The sequence below is a fragment of the Podarcis tiliguerta genome, assembly GCF_965153285.1.
Source record: "Podarcis tiliguerta genome assembly, chromosome: 10".
Taxonomy (NCBI): domain Eukaryota; kingdom Metazoa; phylum Chordata; class Lepidosauria; order Squamata; family Lacertidae; genus Podarcis; species Podarcis tiliguerta.
This window is the reverse complement of record NC_139543.1, coordinates 54,643,913-54,656,282: the sequence shown is the minus strand read 5'-3', so window position 1 is coordinate 54,656,282 and position 12,370 is coordinate 54,643,913. Positions and strand designations below refer to the sequence as shown.

Here is a 12,370-nt window from a genome sequence, read left to right as displayed (position 1 = left end):
TACTCTGTTCCATAGCTGCCTGCACCCATGGACTGGTGATGTGCAGTGGAAGATCTTCAGCTCTTCAGGCTCAGGAGAAGATGCCCTGATATTTATCTTGCCTGGGCCAGATTGGTCCCGCGAAGATCTCTCCATGGGCCGGATCGTGTGTGTGCCTGCAATTTTCGGTGTCTGCACGTGCGCAGACGTGATTTCCGGCACTGCGGAAGCGAGTCCCCAAACTGCGCCGGTTTAGCACTACATGCGATGCAGCTCGTGGGCCAAATGACCTCTGTGGGCTGCTTTCGGCCCATGGGCCTTAGGTTGCTGACCCCTGCTATAGGCCCTGGTGATCTGGGGAGTTCATCTGGGGACTTCTGTCTAACAGCCTCAGGTGCAATGGTATCCCTATATTCAGATTCAGGGCATGGAGCTGGCTGCTGAATATAGGGATACCAACAGGTGCCCCTGCAGCCTCCAACTCAGTGCCCCACTCACTGCTAGATTCAGGGGTCACAATAATTCCTGTGATGGGGATCAGAGCTGTGCATGCCACTGGCCTGTCATGCAGTCTCAGGTGCACTAGGAAACACTATCATGCTGCCAGTGTTCAGGTAAAATCCAGTCAGCTTCTGTACTTTAAATTGAAGATGGGGAGTAAGATCTTGTCCTTTGCCTCGGGAAACAAGGGCTGCCTGTTCAAAACATTTTCAAAAAATAAATAATCAAAATTCAGCATCAAGGTAACTAAAATTGTGTATAATGCTCTCCCTCCCACGTACAACAATCTGACTTGTGAAATATGTATAAATTATGCATATTAAGCACTTTCCTTAAATTGCAGTCCTGCTCTGCTAGGCACAGATCTAAGCAGCAGCAGAATGCTGAAACATAACCCTCTGGAAATCCTGCTTAGTCACCATTCTGGCTTCTGAAATGTCACCTGTCAGAGTGCAGCGGCTAGGGCATACACTCTGAACAGCTACCATCCCTAGGATGGTGAAATCAGTAAGCCCAGTTCTCTTCATTGCTTAGATCACCTTGAGGAAGCCTGGCCCAGTCTTTATAACAGGGGTGAGGGAGTGTCAGCTGTCCTGCTGTGGTCCTCTGTTGGTTATCTACTGTGCCTGACTTCTCTGTAGCTTCCTCACTTTGGGCAGGGACAGGTGGTGTTGCACACACTTATAATCTGTGGTTCATGTCCTGTGACCCTGACACCAGCACTCAAAGCGCTGTCTTCTAGCCAATTTTGCAACAGAGACCTAGGCAGGATGGTCACAGCTTTGCAAATAGTTTCTGGAATTGTTTTGGAGCTAGATACCTGCTTATATTCCAGTTGGCCATTGTGAGACCAGGAGGCTGGACTAGAGGGGCCCAAAAAATAGAAACCACCTATTATTTATTTCACATTTCTAACCAGCCCTTAATACCCAAAGGGGGAGCCAAGGGCCGTCACAAGAATAGAATAAGCAATTAAAAACAGCAGAAGAGACCTTCTGGGTCAGACCAAAGGCCCATCTAGTCCAGCATCTTGTTCTCACAGTGGCCAAATAGATGCCTGCAGGGAGAACTTGAGCATAGCTGTCAACTTTCAGATTTGAAAATAAGGGATCAGCAGCCTTGAAAATAAGGAATCAGCAGCATAGCTGTCAACTTTCGGATTTGAAAATAAGGGATCAGCAGCCTCATCTGTCCCACAGACAGTCTACGGTATGTCTAACAACCCGGGATAGCAGCGGAAACGGCGCTGGAATAAGGGAATTTCCCGTCAAAAAAGGGAAGGTTGGCAGCTATGAACTTGAGTGCAACAGCAACTGTCCCCATCTGTAGTTCTCAGCAACTCTTATTCAGAGGCATATTTGCCTAGACAGTGGAGGAATTGGTATTGCTGACAGCAATAAAAACAGCAGTATAAGGACCAAAAACCTGAAGAAGAAGAAGAATAAACAGAAGATTGGAAACTGTTTCATTATTTCCACCATTGCTTTGGACTAAAAAATGGGCCGAAATGGGAACGAAAGGACAGAGAAGCACGGTGCAATGTCTGGCTGTTAATCAGAAGGTAAGGTGGTTAGCTGTGGGCCAGAATCCTGAGCTGCAGTGGGTTGGACTAGATGCGCCTTTGGCATCTATATTATCAATTCTATAATATCAAGTGGAAAGCATCATATTAAGTAGGCGCCCCGTCCTAGCACTCGCGGGAGTCGATCCAACGGAGCTCAGCCGGAATTTACCGCAGAGTAAACCGAGTCGAGCTGCAACAACCCTGCCATAAGAGCCCGCTTAAAAAGGCCGCGTGAAATCCGCCCGCGGCCGACAGGCTCTCTGGGGCTGCAACTGGAGCAGAACTTTCGTAACAGCAGCGCGCGGCTGCCCCGCCTGAGGAGGAAGGGCGGGCTCTCCTCCCCTGTCTCACCTGGCAGGTGAAGGAGCTCAGAGCCGAGAGTGCGCGCGCCTGCGGCGGAGGCAAGGCAACGCCGGCCAAGCGCGCGCTTTTGGCGCCCGGCCAGATTTGAGCGGGAATTTCGAGGCGGCCGCAAATCTCTGCGCGCCTCTCTTTCCTCCTCCTCGCGGGCGGCGTCTGGCGCTCGGGCAGAGTTGCGACACCAGGCGGGGCAAAGAGGCAGGCGGTGGTTTTCTCCGCCTCCCTATCTCCCGACGCCCCTTCCCGCTTTGCAAAGCGCCCCACAGAGCAGCCGGAGGAGCAAGTGGCAGCAGCCGCCGACCTCCCTCAGCCTGTAGGGGGCGTGGGAAATGGCCGTGGCCATTCCTGTCAGGGGCTGAGGAAGGGCGGCTTTCTGGTCTCTCTCTGCCCCCTTTCCTCACTTGCGCAGCCGGCGGCGAGAGGGGAAGATGGAGGGGCCCGAGAGCATGGGCTTCAGGCGGGTGGCCATCCGGAGGAAATCCAGCCCCAGCCTCAGCAGCAGCGCTTTGCTCTTCTCCCAGGCGGCCGCCGCCGCTTCGCCTCTTTCCCACCCGGAGAGGAGGAGAGACGTTGCCAGGGAAGCGGCGCCAACAGCGGCAGCAGCAGGTACAACTCCGGCTTCACCTTTGGGCTCTGAGCTGGGACCTCCCTTCCCTTCCCTCTCCTTTCCTTCCTGCGGTTTGTTGGCTGTCCTGGCGTGGCCCGTTCCGCCCAGCAGCTTCGGGTCTAAGGTCGCGCCGAGGGAAAAGTAAAGTGCAGCAGGAGTTGGAAAGCCGTACTCTGCAAAACTGCAGCTGGGCTGTCTCCCCACACACACCGGGGGAGACCCTGCGGCCAAACTTCCAGAAGTTGCTGTGGGGTAGCCCTCCTGCAGCAAAATCGACGGTAGTATTGTGCTATTGCAAATATACATGCACTCATAGATCAATATAAAGTTTAGACTTCAATATGTTGTAAGGTGTGTCCCTGGCCAGAGGCAGAAATGCTTCTGAGTAATAGTCGTTGGAAACTGCAGGAGGGAAGAGATCTCTCTTGCAGGCTTCCCACAGGAATCTGGTTGGCCACTGTGAGAACAGGATGCTGGAGTAGACAAGACTATTGGCCTGATCCAGCAGGCTCTTGCTATATATATATATTTGAAGGACCAGCTGCATTTTACTGCAGAATCCCTTGCCGATACAGTGTTCCCAAACACACTCTCTCTGTTTGTATAAACTTGGCTGAATTCTTAAGTAAACTTGTTTACGATCATGTTTTGTGTCCTCCCCACTTTAGGTATGGAAAAAGAGGAGGGAGCTCCACGTTTTGTTTTTGTCTGATATTGGTGCCATTGCATGTTTGGGATGAAGTTTTGTGCAAGTATACTTTTAAAATTCTAAGGTGGTTTTAACTCTCGCCCACTGAAAGATGAAAGAAGTCTCTTATGCCAATTGCAAGTTTTTAATTTAAGGTGCTTACTTTTTCTAACTTGTGTGGAACCCTTTTCCTATCAAAATAGTGTGAAAATGTGTTATTGTCTATATGATTCTATTTTGCAGTGGTAGTCCTATGCATGTAAACTTTAAAGTTCTGCTTTCTTTCCTGGTAAAGAGAACTTCTTTGAAATAAAAATTCCGCATCCCTCTCAAACCTGAGCAAACCTGCTTGTTTTCAGTGAGCAAACCATCTAGAACCAACAAAGATATCAGTGGAAGACACTTTCTGCACTCTAATGGATGCAGAGATCCTCTGAGCAATCATAGGTTTCTATGCCAGGATAGCCAACATGTTGACCTCCAGATGCTGTGGACTACAACTCCCATCTTCTTCCACCATTGGCCATGCTGGCTGACACTGATGGGAGCTAGAATCCAACAATATTTGGGTGCTGTACAGTGTACGTTTGCTGTGCAGTGGACGCTTGGGTTGTGAATGTCATCTGTGCGGGATGCACGTTTGCAACCCGCAGCGTCCGCAACCCGCAGCGGCGTGTCTGTGTACGCCGGGTTGCGATTCGGCACTTATGCACATGCACGACTGCCGAAACCCGGAAGTAACCCGTTCCGGTACTTCTGGGTTTCGGCGGTCTGTAACCTGAAAAAATGCAACCTGAAGCATCTGTAACCCAAGGTATGACTGTACAGTGAAAAGGTACTGCTCTACAGAAAGCTTTCCTTCTGGGGAGGTGCTAATGTGGTAGAGTGCTGGCAAACGCTTTGGTGAACACCTGCTGGAAGTGGTTTTTGTGTATGCATGTTAAAGGAAGAAGCACTGTGCCCGTTAAGGATAAGATACTTGCTGAGTAGACTGCAGCTCCTTTTTATCAACTTGTGAAAGGTAAACTAGACCTTTAAAAAAATCACTCAGTTTAACTCCATGACATCAGTTCCATGTTGGATGAAAATAAACAAAACGGGCATAAGTGCAAATATTTGTCTCATGTAAGGCGTTTGGAAATATGTCAACTATTTAGGTTATTGCTAGGGGGTAGAGAATTTTCTTGAAAGCAGCAGTACTGCATCCAGAGTGCTGGATAGCTTAGAGCGTGGGGAACTATTCTGCTTGTTTATTTCCTGTTTAAACAGATGGTAATGCTGATTTAAAGATTTTTATTTACAGCATCCCCTTTGTGGGTTGCTGCTTTGTTTTTGCCTAGTAAAGAGCTGTAAAAATTGGAATGGCAAATATGTATATACTGAGAGAAAGGGAGCATAATACGTACATCCGTAACACAAAGAATCCCCACAGTGGGATGAGCTCCCCTTGCTCTGTCCGAGCTCCTGCCAACCTACCAATTTGAAAGCATACTGGTGCAAATAGATAAATAGGTACTGCTCGGCCTGAAAAGTGAGATGAGCGCCACACCCCATAGTTGCCTTTGACTGGACTTAACCATCCAGGGGTCCTTTACCAACTCCACCAACACAGAGAATGTTGCTCAAGTTTGAGAGAAACATTAAATTGGGAATGGAGATCACAGTGAACAAAAATCAGAATTGGTTGCACATTGATGGATAAGTGGTCCTGGAAATTCCTATGTCAGCTTAACCTCATGTAAATGGTTGCCATGATGTGTGAGAATCCATAGGTTCCCAGGTAATCTACTTAGCTTTTGGTCAGTGCCCAAACTGGTTCAGAGTTTGAGGTAGAAGGTGTATGGATGGAGGCACTTGTGAGCCAGCATGAGTAGCAGCAAAGCCATATCACACTGGCCAGTCCTTTTTGCCTGCCCACTAGTTGCCTAGTACCAAAGCAAGATACAAGGAGAAGGAAGTTTGTTCTGATTTCTCATGGTAAAAAGGTATTCTCTTAAAGAAGTGAGTGCAAATTAGATTAAATGCTCTTTTGTATCATGGGTCGAGGTACATTTGGGATGTATGTAGGGGGATAAGACACTGCATTTCTTCGAGTTCAGATTATATAAAACTGCATATCTTCAAGACACTGCTTACCTTCAATGTGATACTGCCACTATCAGGCCCTCCAGTCAGACAGCCACATGATGTTTAAATTAATAGTCATTTCAGAAGAAAACAACTTACCAAACAACTTTCCAAAAGAAAGGGAAAAAATCATCGTTTTCTAAGAAAAACGTAGCCTTTGTGGTTACGGAGAATCCTCCTTCACTTCACAAACATGGGTAACTTCTGGTAATATCTATGAAACCTTGTCTCCTACATGCTTGGTAGTGATTTCATTATTTGCTGGGGTGCTGCTGAGCAATAGAAAAAAGGCTCTATAACCCTAGGGCTCGTGGACATCCAGTGAAGCTGAATGTTGGAAGTCAGAACAGGTAAAAGAATGTACTTCTTCATGTACTGCATAGTTAAACTGGGGAACTTTGATGGCTTTAAAAGAGGACTGGGCAAATTCCTGGAGGACAGGGGTGGTGATAGTTACTGTATTTTTCGCCCTATAGGGTGCACTGGCCCATAGGGCGCACCTCGTTTTTTTGGGGGGGGGGGGGATAAATAAATAAAAATTTATTCAGCCCCCAGAACAGGCTGCTATCCACAAGCCTTGCGAGCCCGGCGGCAACTCTCGCAAGGCTTGCGGACATCTGCGCGAAGCATGGAGCGCCCGCCAGAGCGTGCCCCGTGCTTCGGGCTGCAGGCTGCTGCCCGCAAGCCTTGCGAGCCCGGCGGCAACTCCCGCCGGGCTTGCAAGGCTTGCGGATAGCTTCCTGAAGCCTGGAGAGCGAGAGGGGTCGGTGCGCACCGACGCCTCTCGCTCTCCAGGCTTCAGGGAAAGCCTGCATTCGCCCCATAGGATGCACACACATTTCCCCTTCATTTTTGGAGGGGAAAAAGTGCGTCCTATAGGGTGAAAAATATTGTACTAGCCATGATGGCTGCTCTCTGCTAGGAACTTGCAAGTACTGGAGGTGTGGAACATGAGGAAACATAGTGCAAATGCAGTAGGGTAGAGCATTTTGGTTAATCACTACCATTAATGGGCTGCGCACAGAAAACCAGTTTCAAAGTACAAAAGTAGCAATACTAATTCCTGTTATAAACAAAATTGCTAGTAGGACTTTTTAACAATGGGGGCCATAGCTCAGTGGAGCAGATTTGCCTGAAATGCTTTTTTCCCCTGTCTGCAGTGGATTCTCTCTATTGCCTATAAGCATCAGCTACTGCAGTGATACCCCTCTGCAAAGGGAACCAGAAGACTATCTGTATTCAGTTCAGTGCTTCCTGCAGCATGGGAAAAAGCTGCAAGAAAAGCTGCATTTGTTCTTCATTTGTTGCTGTGTTTATCTAAAATTTCTTATTGTTGTTGCTATCTAATTGTGAAAGCTTGCAGTAGACTAATTTGTTACTTCAGTAATACAGTGCTGAGCTTGTTAATGTTTTATGAAATGAAAGTTGGAAGCTCTAAACTAAGTACATAAACTGGTGTGAATTAACCTCCCCCTCCATCCCTCTCCAACACTTCAGTGACGAGAATAAATACCTTTGGGCACAAGCTGTCCTGCTGGGAATGATTCACTGCTGTGCTCTTGACTGAAACACATTGATGAGTAATTTTGTTCTTGTATTGGTTAATGCAAAGAATGACTGAGCTGAATGTGGTGTATGTGTAAAATACATGGGAGTCCTTGATAATATTTTATAATAAAAAGCATCATGCAACAGAAAGAAATACATAAATTCTATAGTCACATGCAATATATCATGGAATTATAGAGTTGGAAGGGGACCACGAGGGTCAACCCCCTGCAATGCAGGAATCTTTTGCCCAACATGGGACTTGGACACACAACCCTAGATTAACAGTCTCGTGCTCTGCCAGCTGAGTTACCCAAGCAGGATAAGTTATAAGAAAAATACTGTATCCTCCTTTGCACAGTTCTTCAGATTGCTGCCTGAAGTGAAACAGAAAATTGCAGCATGGAGTTAATATTGGTTAATAAGGAACTTTTGCATTATAAACAACTATGAAAAAGACTCTCTTCAAAGGTTGCAGCTTCTCCATGTTTTCTAGAGTCTATTTCCGCTCATACAGCTAAAAGTTCTAGTTTCTTACTTCCGATCTTGTGTTTTTGGAGAAGTTTTAATTTTCTGCTTTTATAATTTGAGCTATCAACATTTACCCAAACAACTACTAAATTGACAAGTTCATATAATACCTACCAGAAAGAGCTGACCATTCAATAGTTCTATAACATACTGAGTGGTGTTTTTGCACTGGTCAGAAGATCACTCAATCAATCAATCAATCAATGTTGTGGGGTCCAGTAAGCTCTGTAAAAATATTCTGTGGAGGTGAAAGTAAATTACTGTCCAAATAGAGACTGAAAAGTCATTTAAAGCAAATTTCTGTAGATTTGGATTATCAAGTTCATAGGACACAATTCTGCCAAATGTATATTGTATTGATTTTGGTGTGGGATCATGCACTTAAACATCTCTTTAAATGAACAGGGCTTATGGTTAATATTGGCAGAATTGTGACCTATGGCTTGAATCCAGACCTCTTGTAACCCTTGGCTTTAAAGGAATTTGCCTTATTTCAGATAGGGAGATTGTTGTACAGAAGCATCCTGCATATTTAGCTGATCATCTCCATCCCAACTCATCATCCCAACCACATTGAATTGGATGCATCTTTTGTTGTTCATAGGAATAAGCATCCTTATTTGGAAGGGACTCCGAGGGTCATCTAGTCCAACTCCCTGCAATGCAGGAATCTCAGATCGTATGTGACAGCTGGCCATCCAAACTCTACTTAGAAACCTCCAAGGAAGGAGAGTCCACCACCTCTTGTGGCAGTCTGTTCCACTGAACAGCAATTACTGGCTGAATGGCCATTCCAGAGTTGGTATAGACACCAATACTTCACTACTATACTACTACAGTAGAATCAAATTGCTTCATGAATTCCTGCTACCATGATTTTTAGAAAGCAGTGACAAGTATTTGAGAGCTGTGGTCACAACTGTCCAGGAAGGTGTTGACTTCCACGAACCATTGCAGCTCCAGCAAGGCAGCTGATGGCATCAGCTACCATATTACTGATTAAAATCAATTGGCTTCATCCCATTTTGGGGTAGCAGACCATGTAAAGTGGCACACATTTCTGCATGAACCAGAAGCCACCAGAATATTGAATGTTACCCAGTTAATGTTCTTTCTAGCGGTGGAGCTTTAAACTCCTCCACTGCTCACCAGTCCTGGGGAAGAAACACCAAATCTAATGCATGGCCTGTCCATGTATGGGCCCTTTGCTATGTTGGGGCAGCCTCTTCAGTTATCTTGGTGACTCTGAAACACTGAGCTGCTGCAACCAGAGGGGCCACAGCATGGATCTCCCAGCAGCCTGGGGATCTACAGTGGTACCTCTGGTTACGTACTTAATTTGTTCCGGAGGTCTGTTCTTAACCTGAAACTGTTCTTAACCTGAAGCACCACTTTAGCTAATGGGGCCTCCCACTGCTGCCGCACTGCCGGAGTACGATTTCTGTTCTCATCCTGAAGCAAAGTTCTTAACCCGAGGTACTATTTCTGGGTCAACAGAGTTTGTAACCTGAAGTGTATGTAACCCGAAGCGTATGTAACCCGAGGTGCCACTGTACTCCAAATCAGCGGCTTCAGTCTTCTTGGTAAGGCTGCATTCTAGGCAGTGGGATAGGTATATTTGTCAGAATTGTCAACTTTTGGTGACAAGTGTGTGATTCTCATGCCTCTGTGCCTTGCAAAACATGCTGAAGTCTTCTGACAGGAATGAACTATGTCTCTACTGAACAAATGCAAAGCGTTGATGCCCAGCAGCTAGGCAAGCTCACCTCTCATTCAGAAGCTTTTTCCTGGCATTGCAGAAACAGGCCTCTGTCAGTACCGAGAACAATGGAGCAGTGATTCACTAGATTTGTTAGTGCTCCCAGCAGCTCCTTTATATTCAGTGCAGTGCATTCCTGGTTTATCTGTCCTTAGCTGCCTGGAGAGGCAGAGCTGTGAACATCCTGATCAGTTAAAGATCTGGATCCTACTTCTATCTGAGATGGAAAGCTGTCTCTAAGCTACACCAGTTCACGCTTCAGATGGAAATTTGCATAAGTGAGTGCTTCTCTACACACAAGTTTTCGCATGTACAAAATTAGCTTGTTGGGCAGAACGTGGCTCACAGAATCAATAGTAGAGTTGGAAGGGAACACAAGGGTCATCTAGCCCAGCCCCCTGCAATGAAGGAATCTTTTGCCCAGTGTGGGGCTCAAACCCTCAACCCTGAGATTAAGAGTCTTATGCTCTACCAACTGAGCTATCGCAGACTACTGGGGAGAGACAGCACACTGCTTGTTGTGGGCAGTTTTTCTTTTAAGTTGTGAACCATGGCAAATCGCTTTTGAGGTTGCTGCTGCTTTTACAATCAGTTGGAATCTGAATTTTATTAACGAAATAAACACAATACCTGCTGCAGCAGGGGTTCTAGTGTGCATTTAATCAGGGTAAAGTGCCCCCCCCTCCAGTTTCCCCCTCCTTTATTTTTTAAGGATGGAAAAGTACAACAAAGATGGGTAGGTTGTGGGGGGTTTGTTTTGGTAACTGCGCTTCAGGGGCTTTGTCTGTTGCTCCAAGAATTATGGCAAGAGTTTCATAACAATTAACGACACAGGGCAATTTCAATTAGTATAGGTTGGGAAATTGCCCAATATTTTTGCATATGTTAGGAATGTTGCTCCATTAAACTTGGTGGATGGTGCACCAATGGTAGTGGAGGTTGATAAACTAGTCCTTGAGCATGAGTTCTTTTGGGGGGAGGGTTGCAGCTTTTTGGTTTAAGAAATTTGCTATTCCTATATGTAGATGCTAGTTGGAACCTGTGTGGTGTAGACCTTGTTCCAGTCATGTTCTCTCAGCCTGGTGTGTGTGTGTGTGTGTGTGTGTGTGTGTGGTGTTGGAAATGGGGAAACCATGCCCTTCGGAGAAGGGTGGTTGATAACATTGTTTTATTTCATTTTTAAGATAAGTTGAGAGAGGGTGAGATGGGGATTCCAGGAAGACGGAAAAGCATGAGAGCGTTGTGAGAAGTTACATGCCACAAGTAAAAAGGGGAAAGCTGGGTCTAAGAGAGAGAGGGATACACCAAAGAGGCATTTAAAAGAACTGTTTCAGACTTTGTGGTCTGGTGCTACAAACAGCACAAAGGCTGAGAGAAATAGAGCATTAAGTGGATTACGGTTGGAAGCAAGTAGAGAAAAGGGCACAGAAATAAAACTGTCAAACAAGAGCAATGGGAAAGGCAAGAAAGGTTGAGCGGAGATTGGAAATCTTACCACTCCAATGGAACAAAGAACTAAATGTTGCTGTAATTGGCTGCTAAGCTGTATGAAACCATCTGCTGTTCTGGTCTTCTAAATTTACTGTTGTTTTTTAGTACCTGAACCAACTCATTCCATGAGAGAGAAATACATTCAGGATAGAGTAGAAATATAATATAATAGCCCTTATTGCCAGAAGTATGACAGCACACTTCTAGAAGAGTAAAGGAGGTTCCCCTCCCCCCATATTGTGGTGTTGTAGCAGGATCTGGGCAAACAGGTCTTCTGAGAAATTAACACAGCAAGGTGGATTGGACAGGGGAGAAACCATTAACAGTACAAATGTCTAGTCACTTGGTTCCCTTGAATAACATGTGCTAATTATAATCAAGAAAATGTTCAACCCTGCTTCTTGCAGGTGTCATTTTGAGAGAGCCTCACCCAAGTATTTTCTCCTGAATTTAGTACAATTAACCTCAATTATCAATGAGTCTTATATGTGTATTGCATGAGAGATAGCAAGATATAATTATGTGAGTATTAACTTTTTAAAAATACATATCTTTTTAAAAAACACTATACAGTTTATGCTTGTGGAGTAAAAATGTACGGTATTTTCGGTTTAGTTGAAGTGAACAAGGTTGTGGCATTCTGTTGTATATAAATCAGGCTTCAAGCTCAATCATGCTTGTATTTCCTTTAGGCTCCATATTAACAGAGATTCATTAGCATTTCTGCGATGAGGATAACCTGTCTAACTTGTCTGAATGCTTAAAAAACCACATAATTATTTATGCTGCAGCATGTGGCATTTTTAAAGGCCTGAAGTAAATGGACCTTGTGATGCAGTACTTTACGGATTTTGTCAATATGAAGTAACGTGAGAACGTCCTTAGCAGATAATTAGATCAAGATTTGACTGATGATATTTGGCTGCCCATCTGTGGGTACAAGTTAAACATTTCAAGAGAAATCTAATAGAAACAATTTATTTTCAGATTTATTGACCTTTGTTATGCAGAGCATGACTTGTGAAACGGCCAAAGAGTAGTCATTGCAAACACATGCAGAGATTTTGGTAGCAAAAATAACAAAGTTTTGATATGTAAGAAATACATAACGTGGGTAGAAAAGCCATATAAAACATTCCTGGAGTTGATCATTCTCACCACTACAACTTCCCTTCAAATGTAGGAACCTCTATCGTTGGTAGAGCTCCCTTTCCA

General features: G+C 45.3%; 1 protein-coding gene across 4 annotated transcripts in view; it reads left to right on the top strand.

Moving 5' to 3' along the window:
* Nucleotides 1–2,676: 2,676 nt before the first annotated feature.
* The window catches only part of FGD4 (FYVE, RhoGEF and PH domain containing 4), a gene marked incomplete at its 5' end in the record, with an annotated part of 107,341 nt that continues 97,647 nt past the window's right edge, over nucleotides 2,677–12,370 (top strand). The window contains one exon of one of the 4 annotated variants that reach the window (XR_014502538.1): nucleotides 2,677–3,010. Coding sequence is in view for 2 of the 4 variants with exons in the window: in XM_083401449.1 (XP_083257575.1) it covers nucleotides 2,833–3,010 (178 nt within the window). The remainder of the gene's footprint in view (nucleotides 3,011–12,370) is intronic. The other 3 variants (XM_083401449.1, XM_083401454.1, XM_083401450.1) reach the window with 3 other exon arrangements.